At 51.3% G+C, this 20,763-nt stretch overlaps 1 protein-coding gene across 1 annotated transcript in view; it reads right to left on the reverse strand.

The window, feature by feature from the left end:
• HTRA1 (HtrA serine peptidase 1) overlaps positions 1-18,182 on the reverse strand; it is a 49,949-nt gene extending 31,767 nt beyond the window's left edge. Inside the window, exon 1 of the mRNA XM_081074165.1 lies at positions 17,562-18,182. Within this exon, the coding sequence (XP_080930291.1) occupies positions 17,562-18,141 (580 nt within the window). The 5' untranslated portion in view covers positions 18,142-18,182. The remainder of the gene's footprint in view (positions 1-17,561) is intronic.
• Positions 18,183-20,763: the final 2,581 nt, after the last annotated feature.

A 20,763-nucleotide genomic window follows, 5' to 3' on the forward strand; every position in this document is an offset into this window, starting at 1 on the left:
GTTGGTTGAGGCCACTGTCTCCTTCCCTCTGTCACACGTCTCGGGTCCTATCAGAATGGCTGTGGCTATTTGGGGATATGGCTAAAGTGGAATGAATACTGGGGAATCGTTTTCTTTGGGTTTAATTACATACGTTTTTGTGCTGTGAAGTCACTTCTCTGTCTAATGAAGTAACTGATCTATCCTGGTAGAGAAATAAATGGTTGCCAGGGATACTCCTACTGCCGCCCTGCCCCCTCCCCTCATGCAGGCCAGATGTTGTGTGGATTATGGTGATGGAAGTATGTGGGTAGTGGAGAAATGTGCTCGGGGAAAGACTGCATTAATAACAACAATAACAACAATACATTATTAATTCTATTCTCTCCATAGGAAATATTACAAAATCGTTGTTATGTGAAAAGGTGATCAAAGAGTCACAGAAAAAATACATAGGGGGTAAAGTATTTTAGAGATGACAGTGTATCTGGTGGTTAATAACAACATCATGACATTTTTCTGGCTTTTGTGGAGATTGTAGTACCGTGTTTCCCTGAAAATAAGACCTAGCCGGACAATCATCCCTAATACATCTTTTGGAGCAAAACTTAATATAAGAACTGGTCTTATTTTACTGTTAGACCCAGTATAAAATGATATAATATAATATAATATAAGATAATATAATATAAGATACTGGGTCTTATATTAATTTTTGTTCCAAAAGGCGCATTAGAGCTGATGGCCCGGCTAAGACTTATTTTCGGGGAAACAAGGTATTTGTCCACTTTTTAAAATTTGTAATTTGTGGTAGTTTCTTTTTTTCAAGCTAAATAAAAAATTATTTCCATGCCTATTGTTGTGGTCATCATTTTGAATTGTCTTTTCTTACAGAGGATCCCCCAACCTGCACAAGTTGTCAGATCCCATAACGCCTGCACAATTCCTGCCCAGGTAGGAGGCCCAGGCCCCACGCCTCCCTGCCCTCTGGAGCACACAGCTGACTCACAGTGTGAGGGGGCACACCTGAGCCATGCCAGCAGGACCCCTGAACAACACCTACAGGGCACGCTGCCTCGGCCGACCAGAACTCTCCATCACTGAGCAGTCACCATGGCCAGTGTGGGAGGGCTCTGCTTTAGAAGGACCAGGGGAGCCCTGAAGGCCCTGCCTGGCAGGCCCAGGGGACGCTCAGGGCAGCCCCCTCCCTGCACCAGTCTGCAGCTGCCCCAGACCTGGCTCCAGTGGTCCTAGCATTAGACCCGGATGCTGTGCCCCTGTGCCTGGCTCTACTCCTTGCCCCTTCTCCACACGGAGCTGCCCACCCTCTCCCACTGGGTTGGCCAAGCCACTCTGGTTCACAAACTCAGAGAGATGGGGATAGAGGGGAAGGCCACGCTGACTGCAACCTCAGATATTCCTAGCGGGGCCAGGGAGGCTGAGAAAGGTCCCAAGACTCCTTGTGACTGCCAGAATGACTTCAGAGCCAGACCTGGCCTCAAATCCCGATTCTGCCCTTTACAGCTGTGTTAGTTCAGGGAGTGGCCTTCTCTGTGTGAGCCTGTCTCCCGTTCTGCAATCTGGAGCTAACACCACCTCCTTCTGGGTGGCTGGGAGTCCTCAGTGAGAGGGTGCACAGAAAGCACTAAAACGCACGCCCACCTGGAGGCCAGGACGGGGCTGTCACCTCCCAGCTCTCAGCTTGCGTTCCTCCTCCCAGATGCATTTCAACACCGCACGCGGCTCCTCCCACACTTCAGAAACTTCTAAGAGTCCCACTTCTACATTCTAATTCAGGCAGGTCTGGCCTGTTGTCATTGTCTCCCCGACTCACAACTGCCACTTGGGGTGCATGAACTTACTGCAGCCTCCCCAGTTTCTACCTGACCCACAACGCCATCACATGGCTCTGGGTCCCCACCTGTCTCCCAAGACTCCTTAATGCACACTCTCCACTCCTGCAAACCTCTCCAAACACACTACACTCCACCCCACCAGCTTGCACTCACACACCTACTATTCTTCCTGCCTAGAATATCACCAAGAAGAATAGTACTCATTTATTGAGCATCTGCTATGTGTTAAGCACAATGCTAGGCAATGAATAAACACTATCTCGAATTATTCCTGCAATCCTGCACAGGGAACCTTATCCCCAGTCTACAAAACGATGGAAAAACGGAGGACCCGAGAAGTAAGGCAGAGAGGTTAAAGCTTGTTGCTCAGAGGCCCAGAGCTGGCGAGCGGCAGAGGCAGGAGACTCTCACCCCATCTGTCTGGCTCCAAGCTGGAGCTCTTCGCTCTGCATCTGTGGCCTCCCTTCCAGGTCCCAGCCCTTTCCCCCAGCCTCCAGCCCCCTGCAGCCCATGGAGTTGTGGGAACAGCTTCCCACTTCCGGGCCTGAGAACTCAGGGCCAGGACTCAGGATTAAAAACCCAACCTTCGCTTCCAGCAAGAACAATCGTGCAATCCAATTTCTCACCAGAGTTGATAAGTAGGACGAATTTGGAAAACAACTCAGTGTATTTGAGGGAAAAGAAATAAATCCTCCTTTATTCAGAGGGAACAGCATGTTCCCAAAATTCAAATCAGCTACAAAAGCAGATTGATCAAATCACTGGCATTTTAATGCACTGTCCTACATGCAGGACCCGCTAGATAATTTGCAGAGCCCAGTGCAAAATGAAAATGTGGGGGGGCCCCTTATTCCAAAATTATTAAGAATTCCAAGATGGTCACAGCACAGCATCAAACCAGGTGCAGGCCCTTCTGAGCACAGAGCCCTGTGGGACTGCACACAGGTGGCACTACCGTGACACCAGCCCTGCCTGCATTACAGACTCATTTAATTCAAAACCCAAAGTGCAGGTGACGTGTGAAAAGCAGCACACCTTGCTCAGGAGCTGACGGAGATGCTGCAGTAAGCGGGTCATGCCCAGGTGCCCACAGGCAGCCTGTATGGGCTGACCGCACCCCGCGAGCAGGGAGGCAGCCGCCACCCGCTTTCTGCCTTCGTGATCTAAGGTGCAGGGCACAGCTCACACCACCTCCAGCCAGCCCCTTGTGCTGAAGATTCCTCAACGTGAAAATGAGGAGCCTCGACCAACGCGGTGGCTTCCTGGTCCCTCCTGGCACTCACGGAGACAGGCAAGAACTCACTCATGCCTTTCCCCCTAATTTCTTCAACTTTCAATTCCAGCAAAGACATTGGTATTTTAAAGACTATAAGTCCTAGCACAGCCCAGTTCCAACAGCTGGCAGGATTCAGGGGAAAGGATGAAATGCGAGGAAAGAAACTCAGCCACAAAGAAACTGGATTCGGCCAGTGTCTGCTGGCCAAGGGACGGCGTGTGGCAGGTCAGTAAGGGACAGGTCACCCTCCCACACTTTCCTTCATTGCCCTAACGCTTCCAGTCCAGCCCTTCGCTTCCTTCTGTTCTGTGGCCTGGGCACAAGTGACAAAAGCAATAAAGTTCTTTCAAAAGTAAGGGCACAAAATGCATGGTACAGAGGTTGAAAATGAAGAAACGCTAATGGAAAGCATTTTCCCATTTTCACTTCAAGAGCCAGGAGACCCCTTCCTGACCATGAACAACCCAGGGAAATACCGCTAAGATGCCAGCTTGGAGCCACCACTTCTGTAGACTCAAAGTCCCACCCAAAAGCCCTGGGAAACACACCCCGGCCGCCAGTAGACACAGCCAGCCAGGCTCCTACTGCCTCAGAAGCCGTGTGTAAAGAAGCAACCACAGCAGACCCCTACTGGGTGTCATGAAAATTTTAAATCGTCTTTGGGAATGGTTCAGTTGCTTAAAGGGGTCTGGTCATACTCCTCAACTGTCATCAGCTACCCTCCCATAGCCCCAAAACCCCAAGCAGGAATCCCAACCCCATTCTTCAAGTACCAGCCTAGACTCAGGCCCAGAATCCAGTGACACCCCAGCAGTTATTGCCATGGGGGTGTAGCGGGAGGCTGTCCTCTTCTTCATGTTTTGATGGTCCAAGGGTCACATCTGAATATTTCTTTGTCCCTGACATGGCTAGATTAAAAGTAACTACAAAGAGGCTACTTGCTGGGTAAGTAAAGCCAGGTCCAAATGTAGAGGGGACCCCAGGAGGAAATTACCCTCCAGGCACATCAGTTGCATGCACCCAAGGGCCTGCCCTCACCTGCTCTGCTCCATTCACAATCCAGCACCTTTATAGAGGGGCAGGGGAGGGAGGGTGGGAGTGAATGCAGCCAGGACTCGGCCCAGAGCTCCCTTACTTCCCAGCACTGCATGCCCTGAGCCAAAGGTTCCCCACACTTCTTAAGGAGTGGGGGTTCAACAACAGGGGGAGACAAAGCAGAGAGCTTGAGATGGCTACAGGCCAAAGCCACCTGATACAGAGAGCTTGCAATGGCCAGTCACTGTGATGGTGGAAGACAAGACCTGGAATGTTGAGCTTCAGGCTGAAACCATGGGTCCCCACCACACTGCCGGCCACATTAGGCCTTTTTTGTAAAAAAAGATTTTATTGGGGAAGGGGAACAGGACTTTATTGGGGAACGGTGTGTACTTCCAGGACTTTTTTCCAAGTCAAGTTGTTGTCCTTTCAATCTTAGTTGTGGAGGGTGCCATTCAGCTTCAAATTGTTGTCCTTTCAGTCTTATTGTGGAGGCCACAGCTCAGCTCCAGGTCCAGTTGCCCTTTCTAATTGCTGGGGGCGCAGCCCACCATCCCTTGTGGGAGTCAAACAGGGAACCTTGTGGTTGAGAGGACGCTCTCCAACCAACTGAGCCATCTGGGAGCTCTCAGCTCAAGGTGCCGTGTTCAATCTTAGTTGCAGGGGGCGCTGCCCACCATCCATTGCAGGACTCCAGGAATTGAACTGGCAACCTTGTGGTTGAGAGCCCACTGGCCCATGTGGGAATCGAACCGGCAGTCTTCGGAGTTAGGAGCGCAGAGCTCCAACCGCCTGAGCCACCGGGCCGGCCCCACATTAGGCCTTTTGATGTCAGAACTGGAATTCAGGCTCCACAACTCTGGCTGAGCGGGACACCTGTCCCAGGTGTGTAGGCACATGGAGACCAGACCAGGAGGCAGGTGGTTAACTAACCTGACACCGTGGAGCTGGGAGAGGTGCTGGTCCACATTCAGGGAGGGCAAGGGGGATGATTTTTCACTAAGAAAAGCTTTCTTTGTGAGGCTGCATGATGAATTTGAGAATTACTGTGAGAAGCACAGGAGAAGGCCAGACCAGCTGGGGGCTGGGGGTAAGGGGTGGGGGACGGCAAGGAGGTAGTCGAGCTGCATTTAAGGGAGCCAGGAAGGCAAAGAAGCATGGCTTCATCCTCATGCAGTGAACTTGGACTACTTTCTCCCTGAGCATCAAGAGAGAAATCAATTTAGACAGGTTCCTAATGGGTAATGAGACCTGAAGTGCAAAGGGGATAGGGCTTCCTATTTGCACGAGTGGTTGCCTGCGGAGGAAAAAAAAAAAAGCATAACTCAGCGATTGCAGCAAAGACGTCCCACAAGACTCATTTTCTCCGTGTTTTCAGTTTGAGTGACTGTATTCTGTATGTCCCACTCCATTAAATTCCAAGGAAACTTGTCAGCAATGGCTCCAACCCGGAGGCTGGTCCAGCACTGGTCCGGGGCGTGGCGGCAGCAGAAACAGAAGCTAGACTTTGCACATTCCAGGAAACCAGACCCCTATTCTAATCGGTGCTGTGGCGGCAAATTCCAGGCCACTGGGGGCCTGGGCACAGAGAGGCCCGTGTGTTACTGTAGAGAAAACGCACAGGAAAGAGAGAGGCGTCCCTTGGCTGTGGCCAAGGCAGCAGACGGAGGTCTAAAATAAACCTGAAGATCCTCTGCAAATCTAAGGAAGAATGTACAAGACAGAAAAGACACAGCTTTGGTGTCAAGCTTCCCACGGCCAAAGGCTCTGCGACCTATTCTTGTTCAAATAAACTGAATTCACAAGTAGCAACTGGCATTATTTTTTTAAGGTTCAAAATTGAATGGAACTACTATACTCTCTGTCTTTTGCGAGGAAATAAAGAAATAAAATTCAGGAGAGTTACGTGTGACCTATTTCTTTCCTCATAAAGAATAAAAGAGGAAGGAGAGGCGGAGCTTGGGAGCCTGGCCTCGGTTTCCAGCCCACACTGGCACTTCAAGCGCTGGCAGCCCTTCTCTTTCCGGTGCAGTCTCCCAGACGCTCAGAGTGGGAAAAGCCCGCCAGATGCCAGACCTCAGACTGCAGGTCTGTCCCCATCTCCATGTGTCCTGAGCAAGTAACTGTTTGTAGGGGCTGGGCCAAGGCTGCAGCAGATGGTGCTAAAAAAGACTGGGCAGGTGACGTGAAGAAGCAGAGAAATTGACCCAAACAAGTCTAAGACAGTCTCGCCCAATTAGCAACAAGCTTTGGGGGGCTCCTGGCCAGTTGGCTGCAAACCCCTACATGTGCAGTCACAGGCACCGCCCAGTTCTGCAACTTCACCTCTCCTGGGAAAAGGTGCCTTTTCAGATTTGTGTATTTAAAGGTGTCTGTCACTGATAGTCCCTTTTCAGTCTCATTGGCCAAACATAAAAAAGAAAAGTCCCCTGCTTGCACAGCTTGGGTTTGGTCAGCACTGCCGATTTGACAGTCTTTGCTGACCTATTTCATATATTAGAAAAAAAATGTTTCCAATCAATTCCACCATACGGCTTTGTTTCAGAAGTCTCCTGAACCTCCGACATGTGTCTATTGCTATCTTTAGGGAAACGGCTGACTGCTCAGCCCACAAAAACACTATTAACTTTCCTTTCGATAAGCATCTGGCTCCGGTCTTGACCTTCCCAGATTTCTCAGCTAGGTTCTCTTCCTGCTCCGACTGCTCCTGGTTGTTATGTCTGGAGTGGCCAAGGCAGTTCAGGCACCCACATGCTCCTGCCAAAGTGGGGAGGGGCCCAAAGGTTCAGTTTATTAAGGAGTCTGTCATCAGCCACCCTCCCACAGGCCCATGGTCGAGGAGGGATGGCCTGGGGTTTGGGGAAAAGGAGACTAGAGGGTAGAGGGAGGTACATAAGGTGACAGCGAAGCCAGGAAGAGGACAGTTCTTCCCGAGAGGTCCCCTGCATCCATCTGCTGACGAGCACTATGCCTGAGATACAAGGAGGAGGATGAAGGACACGTGTAGAACTGAGACCAAAGCCAAAAAGAATCTGGTTCAAGTAAGAAGTGAAAAGTGGGCGCTGAGACCAAGACAAGCCACTTCCCCTCTCTGGGCCTCAGTTACCTCATCAGTAAGATGAGGGTAGGCTAGACCATTGCCAACAGCCTTTCCAGCTCCCTGAAATGATATATGATCTAACAAATCTGAAAAGGGCATTTCCCGATCTTTTCCTTTCAGTGCAGGATTCCTATCCTCATAGACTATTCCTATTTTCAAAGCTGGCTCCCTGTGTCATGTCCTCCAGTCTCTTCCGATATAAGTCAATGCCGCCTCAGCAGTTTAGACTTTCAAAGTGACTTTTGTGGCTGGGGTTAGGATTCCCCATCACGGAGAGGAGAAAAAAAATAAAGTCTGGTCTTCCTGTATCACACACAAGAATATTATTCGGTCACAAAATGGCATGAGGCACTGATACCTGCTGCAACATAAACGAACCTTAGAAACATTATGCTGAGTGAAAGAAGCCATCACAAAGGACCACGTGTTATTTGATTCCACTTCTGTGAAGTGTCCAGAGTAGGGAAATCTATCGAGACAGAAAGCACATTAGTGGTTGCCTAGGGCTGGGCACAGGGGAGGTATGGGGCGACTGCTAATGGGTACTGGGTTTCTTTTTGGGGTGATGAAAATGTTCTAGAATTAGATCGTGGTAGTTAGATAATTAGATAGTTGCACAACTCTTTGAAGATATAAAAACTCTGAATTGTACACTTTAAAAGGGTAAATTTTATGGTACGTGAATTATATCTCAAAAAAACTGCCATAAAAAAAAAAATTAAGGTCACTTGTTTCTTTTTACTTTTTTAATGTGGCTAGTAGACAACTGGATTTAATGTATGTGGTTCATGTTATATTTCTGTTTATATATACAAAAAATTTGAATAAATATACTCTTCACTTTTCAAAACAAACAAAAACCGTCTGGCCTCCTCCTACCTCCTGGACAGAGCTGGCATCTGGAGGCAGAAAGCTCTGTGCTGGGCGTCCAGGAACTCAGGTTCTCTGTCACTGCCTGGCTTGTGACCTCGGGACTTCACGTCCCCTCACCGGTCCCTGCTCCTTGCCAACCACACCATCCTTTATAGGTCAGACAGTCTGTGATCACAACTCCATCCCCAGGTAAAACCAAAATGTAAAAGTGCTCCTTCTACCCTAAACATTGCTTATCTCCTAAAAGCGATCAACCTGAGAATAAAAGTAACTTAAAGACAGACCAGGTTATTTACCAACTGAGCAGAATGACTGGTTTGGTACTATTCCATTTATCCTGAAGGATTTCTTTTGGAGGAATTTCTTTTTGGTGCCCCAGCTTTCGGTGAGTTAAGAGGGTGATAATTCTACAGCGGATGGCAACGAATATGGGTACAACCTGCTGGAGAATAATGTGGCAATACATACCAACGGCCATAAAGAAAAATCTACGTCCTGCCCTTGCGTTCCGTCCAGCCACTGCACTTAGTCTCCACCTCAAGGGCATAACCCTAGATGCAGAAATAACCGCAGACATAAAAACGTTCCTTTCAATACTGTTTACAATAGCGACCATAGTCCAGGTAGACACAAAGAGGGGAGGAGTTAAACACACGGCGGTATAATGCTCGGGACAGAAATGACAAAGCTGCTCGAATGATGGTGGGATCGTGGAACATATCTGTAACTATACAAAACGGATACAGTACAATATGTCATCAAATGTATGAAAGCATTGCCCATGATGTCTACACAGAACGGTTACAGAAATGAAAAGGGGGCTTTATGCTAAGAGAGGAAAACTTGGTGCACTCCTCCCAGAGAAAATCTAACCACAGCTTGAAAGACATTGAAGCATGTCAGCCCTGATTTATCTGGCATGTCCACCATGATATTTATACTGATTTCTTTCCCCTTCAGCAAGAGCCCTGTAATTATGGCTCCAGGACACTAATACGCGCTTAGAACTTCTGAGAGGAGAAATCAGTCATTATATGGATAGCTTTCAGGCCATCTTCCAACCCAAAGAGATCATTTGGGGGCGGGGTGAGTTTTCCTTAGCATCACTTTGTAATGGGAGACTAAGTGAAAGCACCCAGTGTTTCTCAGCTGCACGGGAAAATCACGTGAGTGGACCCTGGTCTCTCCCAAACACCCAGCCTGTTCCAGGAAGGAGTGGCTGAGGTGGGAAGGGCTTTGGGCTCTGCCTTGGGCTTTAGGACAGAGTCCACACTGCCCCCCCCCCACTGATGAGCTGGGCAGCGTGTGACAGTCGTGTTACCTTTGGGTGCCTCAGTTTCCCCATCTGTAAAGTGAAGGGTTGGCTTGAAGGACCTGCAAGGACCTTCCACACTCCGGTTTCATGCTCTGAGATTCTCTACAAGCCAGTTGGTGATGCTGGCCAGCCACTAGTGTCTCTGCAGGGAAGGAGGTCACCTTGTCCACAGTTTCCCAGAAAACATGAAAATGGGGACGTTGATGTGGTCAGAGACGAGCTGCAGAACAGTTTTCCGCACATAGAGCACAGACATAGTTTTCAGAGGACGGAGGATGAACACGGTTGACCAGTGAAGGTATCCCGAGGGAACAGACTGTGGATGAGAGCATTACTGAACCCCCACAGAGGAAGGGATCAGTGCACGTGGCTCCTTTCTAGTGGTTGCAATTCTTGCCCTACCTCCTGGACCTTCCGTTCTGTTATCAGACTCCTACTTGGTTTTTCCCAGTGAGGGCTGAACCATACTGGGCTACATTTTTTCAGAGCCCAAAATGCCAAACTGGTGGAGAATGTCAAGCTAAGATCTAAGGAACCTCAACTCAGGCCATTTCTTGACCAGCAAATGTTCAACAGAAACTCAGCTGTGACATTCAGAACGTACACCACAGACTCCCAGAAGGAGCCTGGGCTCCCTATATGTAGGCATAAGAGGCTGCCGTGTGCTCTGTATAATCATTGGAGTACTGCTGTTTTGAACCAAACGTCTGCCCTGGGAGATGATGACAGTGAACTCTGCCTTTGGCCTCCCCGAAACAGAGGGTCAGTGCTTGAGGACAATTCCATCACGCTGGCCAAGAGCTACAAGGTCTCACTGGGACAAGAGAACATGCCCAGTGGAGACCCATGTCCTGATACCCAGAAAGCATATTACTTTTCCATCCTTCTGGCTCCACTGTTTGGTGCTGGTTCAACCAGGAGTCCTGGAAGAGTCTGGAATTGCCAATTAGAGATCCTAATTCCTTGTAACTTCAATGCTCTAGCACTCCTCGTTGACAAAGCACCTTCACACCCGTTATCTCCCCTTACCTTCACAGTGTCCTTCCAAGGTCATTATACCCATGCTGCAGATGAGGAAACTGAGGCTGGAGGGAGTTAGTAACTCATCCAAAAGGTCAAAGGGGTGCTAGGACCCAGGTTCCCGAACACTATGAGTCATAAAGGAGACAGCAGTTCAGGGCTTCCTAATAGACTCAGGAGACCTAACCATCCCCTGTCAGGAACTGAAAGACTACCTAAGCAGAAAACCAGTGATGATATACCGGTAGTAGACCTAAGCAGTTCTGTCAATGCTCTAGGCCTAACTCATGTTTACAGAACACTCCATCCAACAACAGCAGAATATTCTGCTGGTCACATGGCACATTCACCAAGAAAGACCGCATTCTTGACCAGAAAACACATGCTAACAAATTTAAAAGAACAGAAACCATACAAAATATGTTCTCAGACCACAATAGGACTGAGCTAGAAATCAGTCACAGAAGGATAGCTAGAGACCCCCAACACGCCTTTACGTAACACCTAAGTCAAAGAAGACTCAAGAATAGTTTGGGAATGAGACAGACTTGAGTTCAATCCTGGCTGTGCCTTTTCCTACAGGGTAGCCATGGACAATTAATTCCCTTCCTGGAGCGTCATTTATTTCCTCAGCTGGGAAATGACCTCTGTGAGTGGTAATGAGGAAAGAACAAGGCAGGCCCATAACACAATCAGCACAGTGCCCACCTCCCTGAGAGCTCCCAGCTGTGGCAGCTCTTCGGGTCATTGTTCTGTCCAGTTCTGTCCTGGAGAAGATTGTCCCCTGCTCCCTTACCCCAGGCTAGCTCACTCTGTGCCAGAGAAAGGCAGATGTGACTGCCGAATGCTAAGCCCTCTCTCCTTTGTATCCAGCTGGCAGTATCTGCCTGGGCAGCCTCAACTGGCAGAACTCTCCGGGTCCATCCATCCCCACCAAGCAGTGGCTGCCACTTGGAATACTGGCACCAAAGAGAGGGCTCTCCTGATCACAGGGTGCCAGATGACTCAACTGCTGGATGACCCACTAAAATCTCTCCTGAGAATATGTGAAAAGGACCTCTAGTGCAAATCTCACTAAATTCTGAGAAAAGAACAGCTCATCACACAAGCAGGCCTGCCGTCTTCTTGAGATTTGATTGCACAACTAATGAAAAAGATGTTTCCCGAGGCTTGAAAATATTGCACAAGGCTCTGACTCATTAAGACAGGGCTTATTCAAATTCGAAAATCATCAGAAACTCCAGCCACAACAATACGTCCTCTGAGACCATCATGATTGTCTCCTGGTGAGGGACCAGCTGCTGTCACACGCTACGTGGAGATCAGTTTTTATGAAATATGCTTAATTGACACTTTGTCCTCGGAATCTAAAACAATAGGGTATCCATGGATCCCACACTATTTTTCCCCAAAGATGTGACAAATCTTTCCTTGTGAGGAATTCCCAAAGCATGGATACCAAACCAAGCAACGGTCAAGGTGTCAGGGCTTCCATACACTGCTCTCCCCTGAGGGTCACAAACTCCTGGGAGGGTTAATGACATTTGTAAACACCCGGCGTTCCAGACTTGTACTTCTTCATTCAAGAGGAGTCACACACTTCTCAGATGTGATAGGCAACCACTGGGGATTTCAGAGGGTGGCAGGCAAGGTCGTGTCAGTGTCCTTCTGCCCGGAGAACCTTTCCTAACGTATTTACTGGCAAATTCCAAGTCAGCCTCCAGCTGACACACTTCCTGCATCATCATCTCCCTCTAACAGGCCCACCCACCCACCTTATCCCCAGGAGACAAGATCACGACAGCACTTCCTCCACTGAGCTGACTCCTGGTTAGATGTCTTGATGATGAGGTTTATTATTATTAATAATTATTATTATTATTACAGCTATATTGATTGAGTTCCAGTAATGTATCCGGCACAGTTCTTAGCATGGCATATAATTAGGTGTTTCTTTCCTCCCACAACCCTATGAGGTATGTATGCATGTACTATTACTTCTATTATTATTTTATTGATGTGGAAACTGGGACTTGGAGAGATTAAGCCACACGGTAAGAAAGCCAGATGTTACGTGACCCGCAATGAACTCCTTGAGATCATGGACCACCAAGCCTTACTCACCTCTGACTCCCTATTTCTGGACACTTCTGAATATATACTAGGTGGTCATAAATGTTCTAAATGAACTTAGAAATGGATCTCATGTCGCTGATTCCAAAAACTGAACTCTGCGCCTTCCGGCAACAATTGATGTGCTTCTTTACTGCCACTCATTTCTGTCCTTAGGCTTGTTGTACTTGCTGGTGTCTGTCGGTGGCTCTAGACACGTGTCACGGAGCAGCACTGGGTCACATAAACTTCTCTGCCACTTCAGGGAGCCTTTGGGAAAAGCGAATGGGATGGCTATACGTCTCAGTTTCTCTGTTTGGTATTAATTTTCTTTCTTTCTTTTTTTAAAGGTAGAGAAGGTGGGAAAGGAAACATGAAACGGTTCAAGAGGGATCTCACTCCAAGGACGCCTGCGGCCCAGGCTTGGGGCCCCTGGGAAGCTCCTGTCTAGGGGGTGGGTATGTCATCACTGTGGTTATCCAGGGTCTCTGAGCAGTCGGCACAAAGCTGACATACAGTTAACCAGGCCCAAGATGGGCCACATGCATTCAATGCCAACCTCGGCTTTGACCATCAATATTTTAAGAAAAAGAAGTAACTCTTAAAGAAGCCTGCCTGGTCTTTAACATAGGGATGAGTGACCACAACTCTTCATAGATTGGTTTTCTGACAAGAATCACAGACCAGTGCAGCGAGAAGGGACCTCAGAGATCATCTGGTCCAATCCGCTCACTTCTGAGGCCCTGAGAAGTTGGGGGCCGGTCACCTGGTCAGGTAACAGCCTGGGAAGGGCCAGAGACAGTCACCAGCCCACCAGACCCTCCACCCCCGCTGGCCTCCCAAGGAGCCCTGAACCCCTGCCAAGCTTGATTTCTTCTTCAAATGAAGTCTGACCAGAGCTATTTATTCACTTAAAATATAAGCTCATGGAAAGTCTGACTTCTCAGTCCAAGGCACGGAACTGCGTCCAGGATCACACAAGTCCAAATGGACTCAGAATCCAGCCCCGCAGCCCCGAGGCTGCTGGGCGGCTGACCACAGTTAGCTCATGGTCCACACCATGATAGCTTACTGAGGGCAGTTATTTTAAGTTCTAATGCAACCTACTTACAGCGCTCTGAATGGAATGAAGTTACTCAAACATTTGGCTTTCACTGTTAACTTACTAATTCTATAAAACCTTCATATTTTGACTCTTTAGCAAAACCAACAGAGAATCAAAGAAGATAACCAATCAGAGTGAACAAAGCCTTATAAACTGCTCAAAACACATCCTAGCCAGGAGTTTCTCACCAGGAATGGATGGCTGGCCTCCCCCTTCAAAGACCTTCCCCCCTTGGGACTCATTGTCTCCCAAAGGGAGACAATGACCAGGCATCCCTGGGCTTGGAGACCCCGGGGCTCGTCTGGGATGCTCTTTGGGGTCAGGTGGGCTTTCCTGAGTGTACTAGGAGGAGAAGCAGACTAGACTGCTGATGTTTAGGGAGTCTTTTTCAGGCCTTTTTCCTGGCTTCTTGTCTATTTTTCAGCAGAAATCTTCAGTGCTGCACACCCGGGCTGGTCTTTTGCAATGTCTGGGCCCTGGGGCTCTGCTTTGGAACCATTTTTACTCCAGCCCCCCGTTCTTTTCTTTAGCAAGAGCTGCACTGATGGTAACTAGGGACAACCATGTCCTCTGACTCCCGTGCCTGCGCAGTGAGAGCTGTGAATATCCTAAGTTTTATCTCAAGGCCACAGTCATCTGGAGCACTGATTCCAGCTATTAGCTGTGGCTTAGGGGGGTTGGCTTAGAATCTCAGTTTCTCTGTCGACAGCACAGCATGGTGATTAGGGATGGGCTCTGGACCAGGTGCACGGGGTTCAAATCCTGCACAAGGTGTTCTGGCTTCTGTCTCCCAGCTGTAACATGGGGAGGACAGCCACACCCCCTCAGGATGGTGAGGAGGGTCAACGGGGCACAGAACAGGCACTAAACATGGTATTATGACAATATTATCAATTGCAATTCCTTTCTCTTTGGTACTCTCTTGACCAGTAGAGCGCTTTGGCTTTAAACTAATCTAAACTGCTAACAGTGGAAGATGACAGACCTTTGTTCTCTAGTATAACCAGACACTTTCCTATCCAACCCCTGACAGCAGCATGGATTTCTAAAACAGATTTGCCTTCATTTCCAGAACCATGATTAGCGATGCTCCCTAAAATCTCTGCTAAACAGCTTACAGATAACAGTGCTCTTTTTCAAAGAACAACGCATTCCACCATCCAAAGACCCACCATACTTCCAAAACTGGCTGCTCGCCAGCCCAGGGACTTCTCGTCTGACACCACTTGCTACCCCCCTTGTCCTGACTCTCTGATCCAAACAAACCCTCCTAAGGATCTTAGACATCGTGGGCCCGCTCCTGCCTCAGGGGCTCCTTCCCCACATCCTCGCGTGGCTTGCTCCATCTTCAGGCCTCTAGTCCAACGGCCCCTCCTCCAAAAGGCCTCCCATGTTCCGCCAGCTAAGACAGCACTCGTGCCAAACCTCTGAGCCAGAGCAGGCAGCCAGGTCACCTCAGTTAACAATGGTGTCAAGTGATCCACTCCTGGGAAGAGCTGGGGCTGAATGAAGTCTTGGCTCCCAGGCTCCTGTCCTCAAGGGCACCTCCCAGAGGTCAAGGGCACAGTATTAGATGAGGGCAGAGGGGGGCAGCAAAAGTAAAGCCTTCCATTAATGGAAGAGTGGATGGCTGTATCTCTCAAGCATCTCGTTTTGTTCGTTCATTCATTCATTCCTCACCCACCCACATATCTATCAGGTGACTCCTATGGGCCAGGCAGACAGACAAACAGAGCTCATCAAATTATTGCAGAAAAAAAGAGGGGAAGATGAAACAGCATTGTACCTTCTCTGTCTCTCCTTCCTTTCAGGGCCACCACACTCTTCCTTCTGTGGCTATCCCCTCGCCTGCTCTCCCGGGAGGCTGCTGCAGGCCTGACCGCTAATGGGAGAGGACCTGTTTCTCTCCACACAATGACTGTTAATGACTGCCAATTCCAAAGCTTGCTAAGGAACTCCACCTCATTGGCAATAAATTAGGTGCTTGAAAGGTGCCAGTTACTCAGGGCCCTGTGCAGGGAGGCTACAAACAGTAACAGCTGGCTTGTGTTTGACAAAAATATGCAATATGCTTTTTTTAAGGTCATCACGTCACACCCAGACTACAGCAGTAGCCCTGGCTCCGTACGCTGGTACGTTCTGCACCCCACCGCTAGGCGAGTCCTACGCCAGGTTTCCTGTGAGCTGCTCTGGTTAGAGAACACCTGAGTACACAGCACACCCCCGTCCTCTATGGCCCTGGGACTGCGCGACCAGCCTGGGTCACTCTTGCTGCACTTCCCAAATGTCCCCAAAAGCACCCATCTATTCACCACCTCCCAAACAACGCTTAGCTCAGACTGTTCCCCACTCCACCTGGGAGGCACTTCCCAGCCTTCCAGAAACTTCCTTTACCCTGCCTGACCTCTCCTCCACAGCCCCGGGATTGAGCAAGGAGCTAGCTGTAGGCTGTCTGGGTTCAACGTCCTGCTGAGTGGCCTTGGGCAAGTAATTCAACCTCAGTTCCCCTACCTGTAAAATGGGAATGAGAGCAGAGTCTCTCTCCTTGGGAGGCTGCAAAGGCCACGTGAGGTTCCACGAGTAACACCCCGGCACAAGGACTGGGGCACAGACTGGGCACCAACAGCTGTGCGTGTTCATGCCCGTCCCCAGGCTCTGCAGGTCACCTCTCTCCAGCAAAACTCTCCTCCCCCCTCTAACGAGGCTGTTTCCTGAGGGTGGATACCAGGCGCCCTGCTCCTGTGTTGGAATGCACACTCTCCGAGTTCTACACGCTCTGCACCTTCCTCTCAGTGCGAACCAAACTGTGTCAGGTACCCTCTCCCCCTCTCCATGCACTGCCAGCGATGAGGAGGCAGAGTGTGGCAGCAGCCAAGGACACTGCCAAGCCTGGCTGTCCCATCCCTGCAAAGCTGCACTGGCCACGGCTGAACTCCGTATTGTTTTTCCACACGGTCTCTCTGTCTGAAGACAAGGAGCATCCCTTTGGAAAGTTCCCCGAGATAGAAGATTTCTCCACCCATGGCCCCATCATCACCACCACCGTGCCTGCCAGGACCCAGCTTGTTCACACAGAAAAGATGCCTAAGGTGGGAGAAGGGGTACACTTCCTCATCCCTAATCTGACCATCACCGCTGCCCCTCAGATGGAGTGATCCCAAACCCCGATGGGCTTACTCAAAAACAGTCACTTTCATTTTTGTGGAGTAAACTCAAAACACGGGAAGCCAGGCAGGCAGCGCCGCCACTGAAAGAAAGGTCTATGGTAGGAAGCGGTGCCTCGCCAGGCACTTCATCTGGAGAAAGTGGGGGGTGGGGTGAGCAACACTGCCCCTTTCAAATAAAAACTTAAATAAAGTTGTCACGGGCAGGATCCGCAATAAAATGAATGCATAGTTAATTTTAAAGGGGGGAGAGGGATCGGGTGCAAAGAAGAAGAAGGGAGGGAAAGGGACAGTCATGAGTCACAAGGGCTCATTACTCAGGCTTACTCGACACAAAGCACCTTTACCAGTCCAGAACGTCTCTCTTCCCTTATGCCCACATTTCTGACTCCTTTGTCCCTGGTGCTGTGTGGGTCCCAGCAGTGAACCCAGCAGCAGGCCACCAGGCGGGACGCCCTGGCAGCGGGACAGAGCGCGCTGGGCACCCGCCAGGCGCGGAACTGACCCCGGGAAGGGCGCAAAGCTTGGTTCAGAGCGGGTCCGCGGAACACTGCCACCCCGGGAGCCGGTGCCCTTCTCTGCCAGCGAGGGGGTGTCCTGGCCACCCCGCAACGCCGCCCTGCCTCCTGGGTCTGCCCGTCCGTCCCGCGGGGGGCAGGGCAGGGCAGGGATGGCGAGCCCCGGGAGCTCCCCGGAGCGCGGCGCGAGGCGAGGCGGGGCAGGTACCTTGGCCGCAGGTGCCGCGCTGCAGGACGATGACCGGCGGCTGGCGCAGCCTCTCGGAGCGGCGACTGGCGGCGCGCAGCTGGCACAGGTTGGCGTAAGTGTTGGCGTCGCTGCCGCACACCGGCTCGCCGCTGGCGCACACGCAGAGGCCGGCCTGCGCGCGCCGCCGCACCGTGGCCGAGGCGGGCACCCCGAACGGCACCACGCACTGCAGCCCCTCGCCGCACGGGCCCTCCAGCAGGCCGCACTCGGCGCCCTCGGGCGCGCCGCACACCTCGCAGCAGCCGCACGCGTCGCGGACGCGGCCCCCCTCGCAGTGGCCCGGCGGAGGGGCGCAGCGCGCCGGCTCGCAGCGCTCGGGACACACGACGGCAGCCGGCGAGCGGCCGGCCCGGGGCGGCTGCGCCGAGACGCGCGCCGCGAGCAGCAGCAGGAGCAGCTGCGGCAGGAACCAGGCGCGCGCGGGCGGCATGGCGGCTCCGACGGCGGCGGCTGGGCGCGGGCTGGAGAGCAGAGTCGGGGCGAGCAGGAGGGACCGGGGAGCGAGTGCAAGTGCGCGCGGCCGCGCGGCCCAGCCCATTGGCCTGGCGGCGGTGACGAGCCGCCTCGCGGACGGGCACCGCGCCCGGGAGGGGGGCCGGCCGGAGGGCGGGAGGGGCGGGGGCAGGGCGGGCGGCGGGACCCGGGACCGCCTGCGGCGGGGGCAGGGCGGGCGCGTCTGGGCACGGCGGGGCTCGCGGGCGGGGCGGGGCGGGGCGCGGGGCTGTCCTCTCGCCGGCCTCGGTTTCCCGGTCTACAGGTCCCACTTATCCCGCATTCGTGGGGTCTCTCACCGCGACTCGCGACCTTAAAACTAAAAGGAGACTCTGCAAAGGCAACCTGCGGATGCCCCGCGCGCGCGCGAGCCCGGAAAGTTCCCGCAAATTGCCTCTCTGGGGACCCGCCCCGGCACCACGGGGGGCGGGGGGGAGGTTCCCAGACCTCGGGTGGCCGTGGCACCGCTGGCGCCGGTCACGCGCTCCAGAAGAGGGCGAGCTCCTCTCTGGAATTGACCCGCGTGCCCAGCACACGCGACCGTGACCGTGGGTCCTGTGCAGCCGTTCAGGGAAGCCTGTGTATAGACCCACGGTTAATACCCAAAAAAAGGCGAAGAGCACTATTAATTAGAATATAATCATTTGCATTTGATGCCTTTAAAAAGTTGTTATGGGTGGGGTGCGAGTTGTACCAGGTGCACAGAAGCGCTCCAGGAGATGGGAGAAGCTAGGAAACGGCCTGGGAAGTGGGAGTCTTGAGTGGGAGAGAGGCTTTGTACTGTTTGAATTTTTCACCACGTGCATGATTATCTCAAAACGTTTGTAAATAAAACAGCTCTCCCACGTGTGAGTCTGGTGCATCGTTCGGGACAGGCGAAAGTCTAGGCGGCACCGGGAAGGACAGGGGCAACCCTGGAGGTGGATCTCCTTATTGTGCCAGGCCCTCAGGCGGCCGCCTCTGGCAGAGGTGGACCAGATGGGGCAAGCTTGGGCCCAAGGAGCCAGGAGGAGGCTGGTTTGCACACGACCTACCCCGACCTACCCCTCGTAGAGGCGCCCAAGGGCAGGAGGGCAGGGATTGGGAGGAGGAGGAGCGGGGAGGCTTAGGGATCTTGCACTGTTCATCTGCTTTGGGGTCGTTCCCTTGTGCATCCAATACTTTCCCCAAAAAATACAGTAGTTTAAAAATGAAATCCAAATATTTATAGCTGCCCTCAAAGCATCTCCCAAATGTGAGTCATGTTATCTTCCAGGGGTTGGAGGGGCCCCTCCGACCAAGAGCCTGGAAGCTGGAGGTATGAGAAGGACTTTGGGGTCCCCAGCCTGTTTACCTAGACCCCAGAGCAATATTTCCTAAAGCCAGAACCTCATCTTTGTGGGAAGGAAGGCCTCGACAGAGAAGTCACTCAGCCCTGGATACTGAAGAGGGGGAGTGATACCTCTGCTAATTAGAGGCTCCCAGAGCTGGCTAGCTGTGATTACCCAAAAAGTGGGTGGGGTGTGGTGAAGGGAATAATTAGCAAAGTCCATCAGCAAATGAAAACTCCCCACTGCAGTCTAGAGGGAAGATAAAGTAAGCGGGGGCGTGGTGGTTAATAAATTGGTGAAAAGTTGTTATTGTCCATTAGTCTCCTTTTACAGATGAGAATACTGAGGGCCAGAAACAAAATATGTGGTGACTCTGCCAGCCTCACAGACAAGAATGATGGAGCCAGGACGCCTTCTAAGTGTTCTCCGCCTGCAAGGCCCCATCCTCCACCCCATAGCCAACTGGCCAAACTGCAGAGTGAACTAGCTGGTTAAAAACATGTGACCAAAGCTTTCCCACCCTGTGCTGGGTGGGTCTCCAAGCTCCTGCCCTGTGAGAGAATACAGTCCCTGAGGGTCCCACTGAGTCCCCATCCCTCCTCACCCCATCCTCTCACCTCACACACGACTCTGCCAGTGCTGAATAGCTTGCATTTTCTGAAGCAAACCATCCTGTTCCAAGTTTCTGTGCCTTTGCTCATGCTCTTCCCTCTTCCTGAAATGCCCTTCCTCTACCCCCAATGTGGGTTAGGGTGACTAAGCGAAGTAGGCAGGAGCCATGCCATCTGATGGGCTTGGATTCAAAATCTCACTTGTGGCCCTTCTGTGACTTTGGCACATTGTTTAAGAACGTCAGGGATCTTCACCGGGAAAATGGCATTGATTGCATGTCTCCTTGCAGTGACTAACCTAAGGGTGTATGGGGCAATGGAACCACTCCTCTGGTAGTTCACAACCTAGAAGAGGGTGTGTAAAGATAAATGTGAGCCACAGAGGCCACATGGTTATTCTGCCAGGGAAGAACGATGGCACCTCCCTGCCATTGGAAGCCATGCTGCTGGTGTTAGGGTCCGGAGTCAACCCCTCCTCAAGTGAACAGAAGTCACACGATAATGCAAGTCACACAGCGAGGTTTATTTCCAGCTAGCTGGGGTCCGAGTATCTGCCCGACACAGCGGGTTTCAACAAGGACCCCAAACACTAAAAACCCAGGGTTTATATAGCATCTTCAAGGCACAGAGTAATTAAACTACAGGACTTACACAGCTTTAAGGAGTATGTGATATACTGCAGGACGTAAAGGCACACAGCAATTAACTACAGGACTTACACAGCTTTAAGGAGTATATGATAAACTA

Source organism: Rhinolophus hipposideros (assembly GCF_964194185.1).
Source record: "Rhinolophus hipposideros genome assembly, chromosome: 15".
Taxonomy (NCBI): Eukaryota; Metazoa; Chordata; class Mammalia; order Chiroptera; family Rhinolophidae; genus Rhinolophus; species Rhinolophus hipposideros.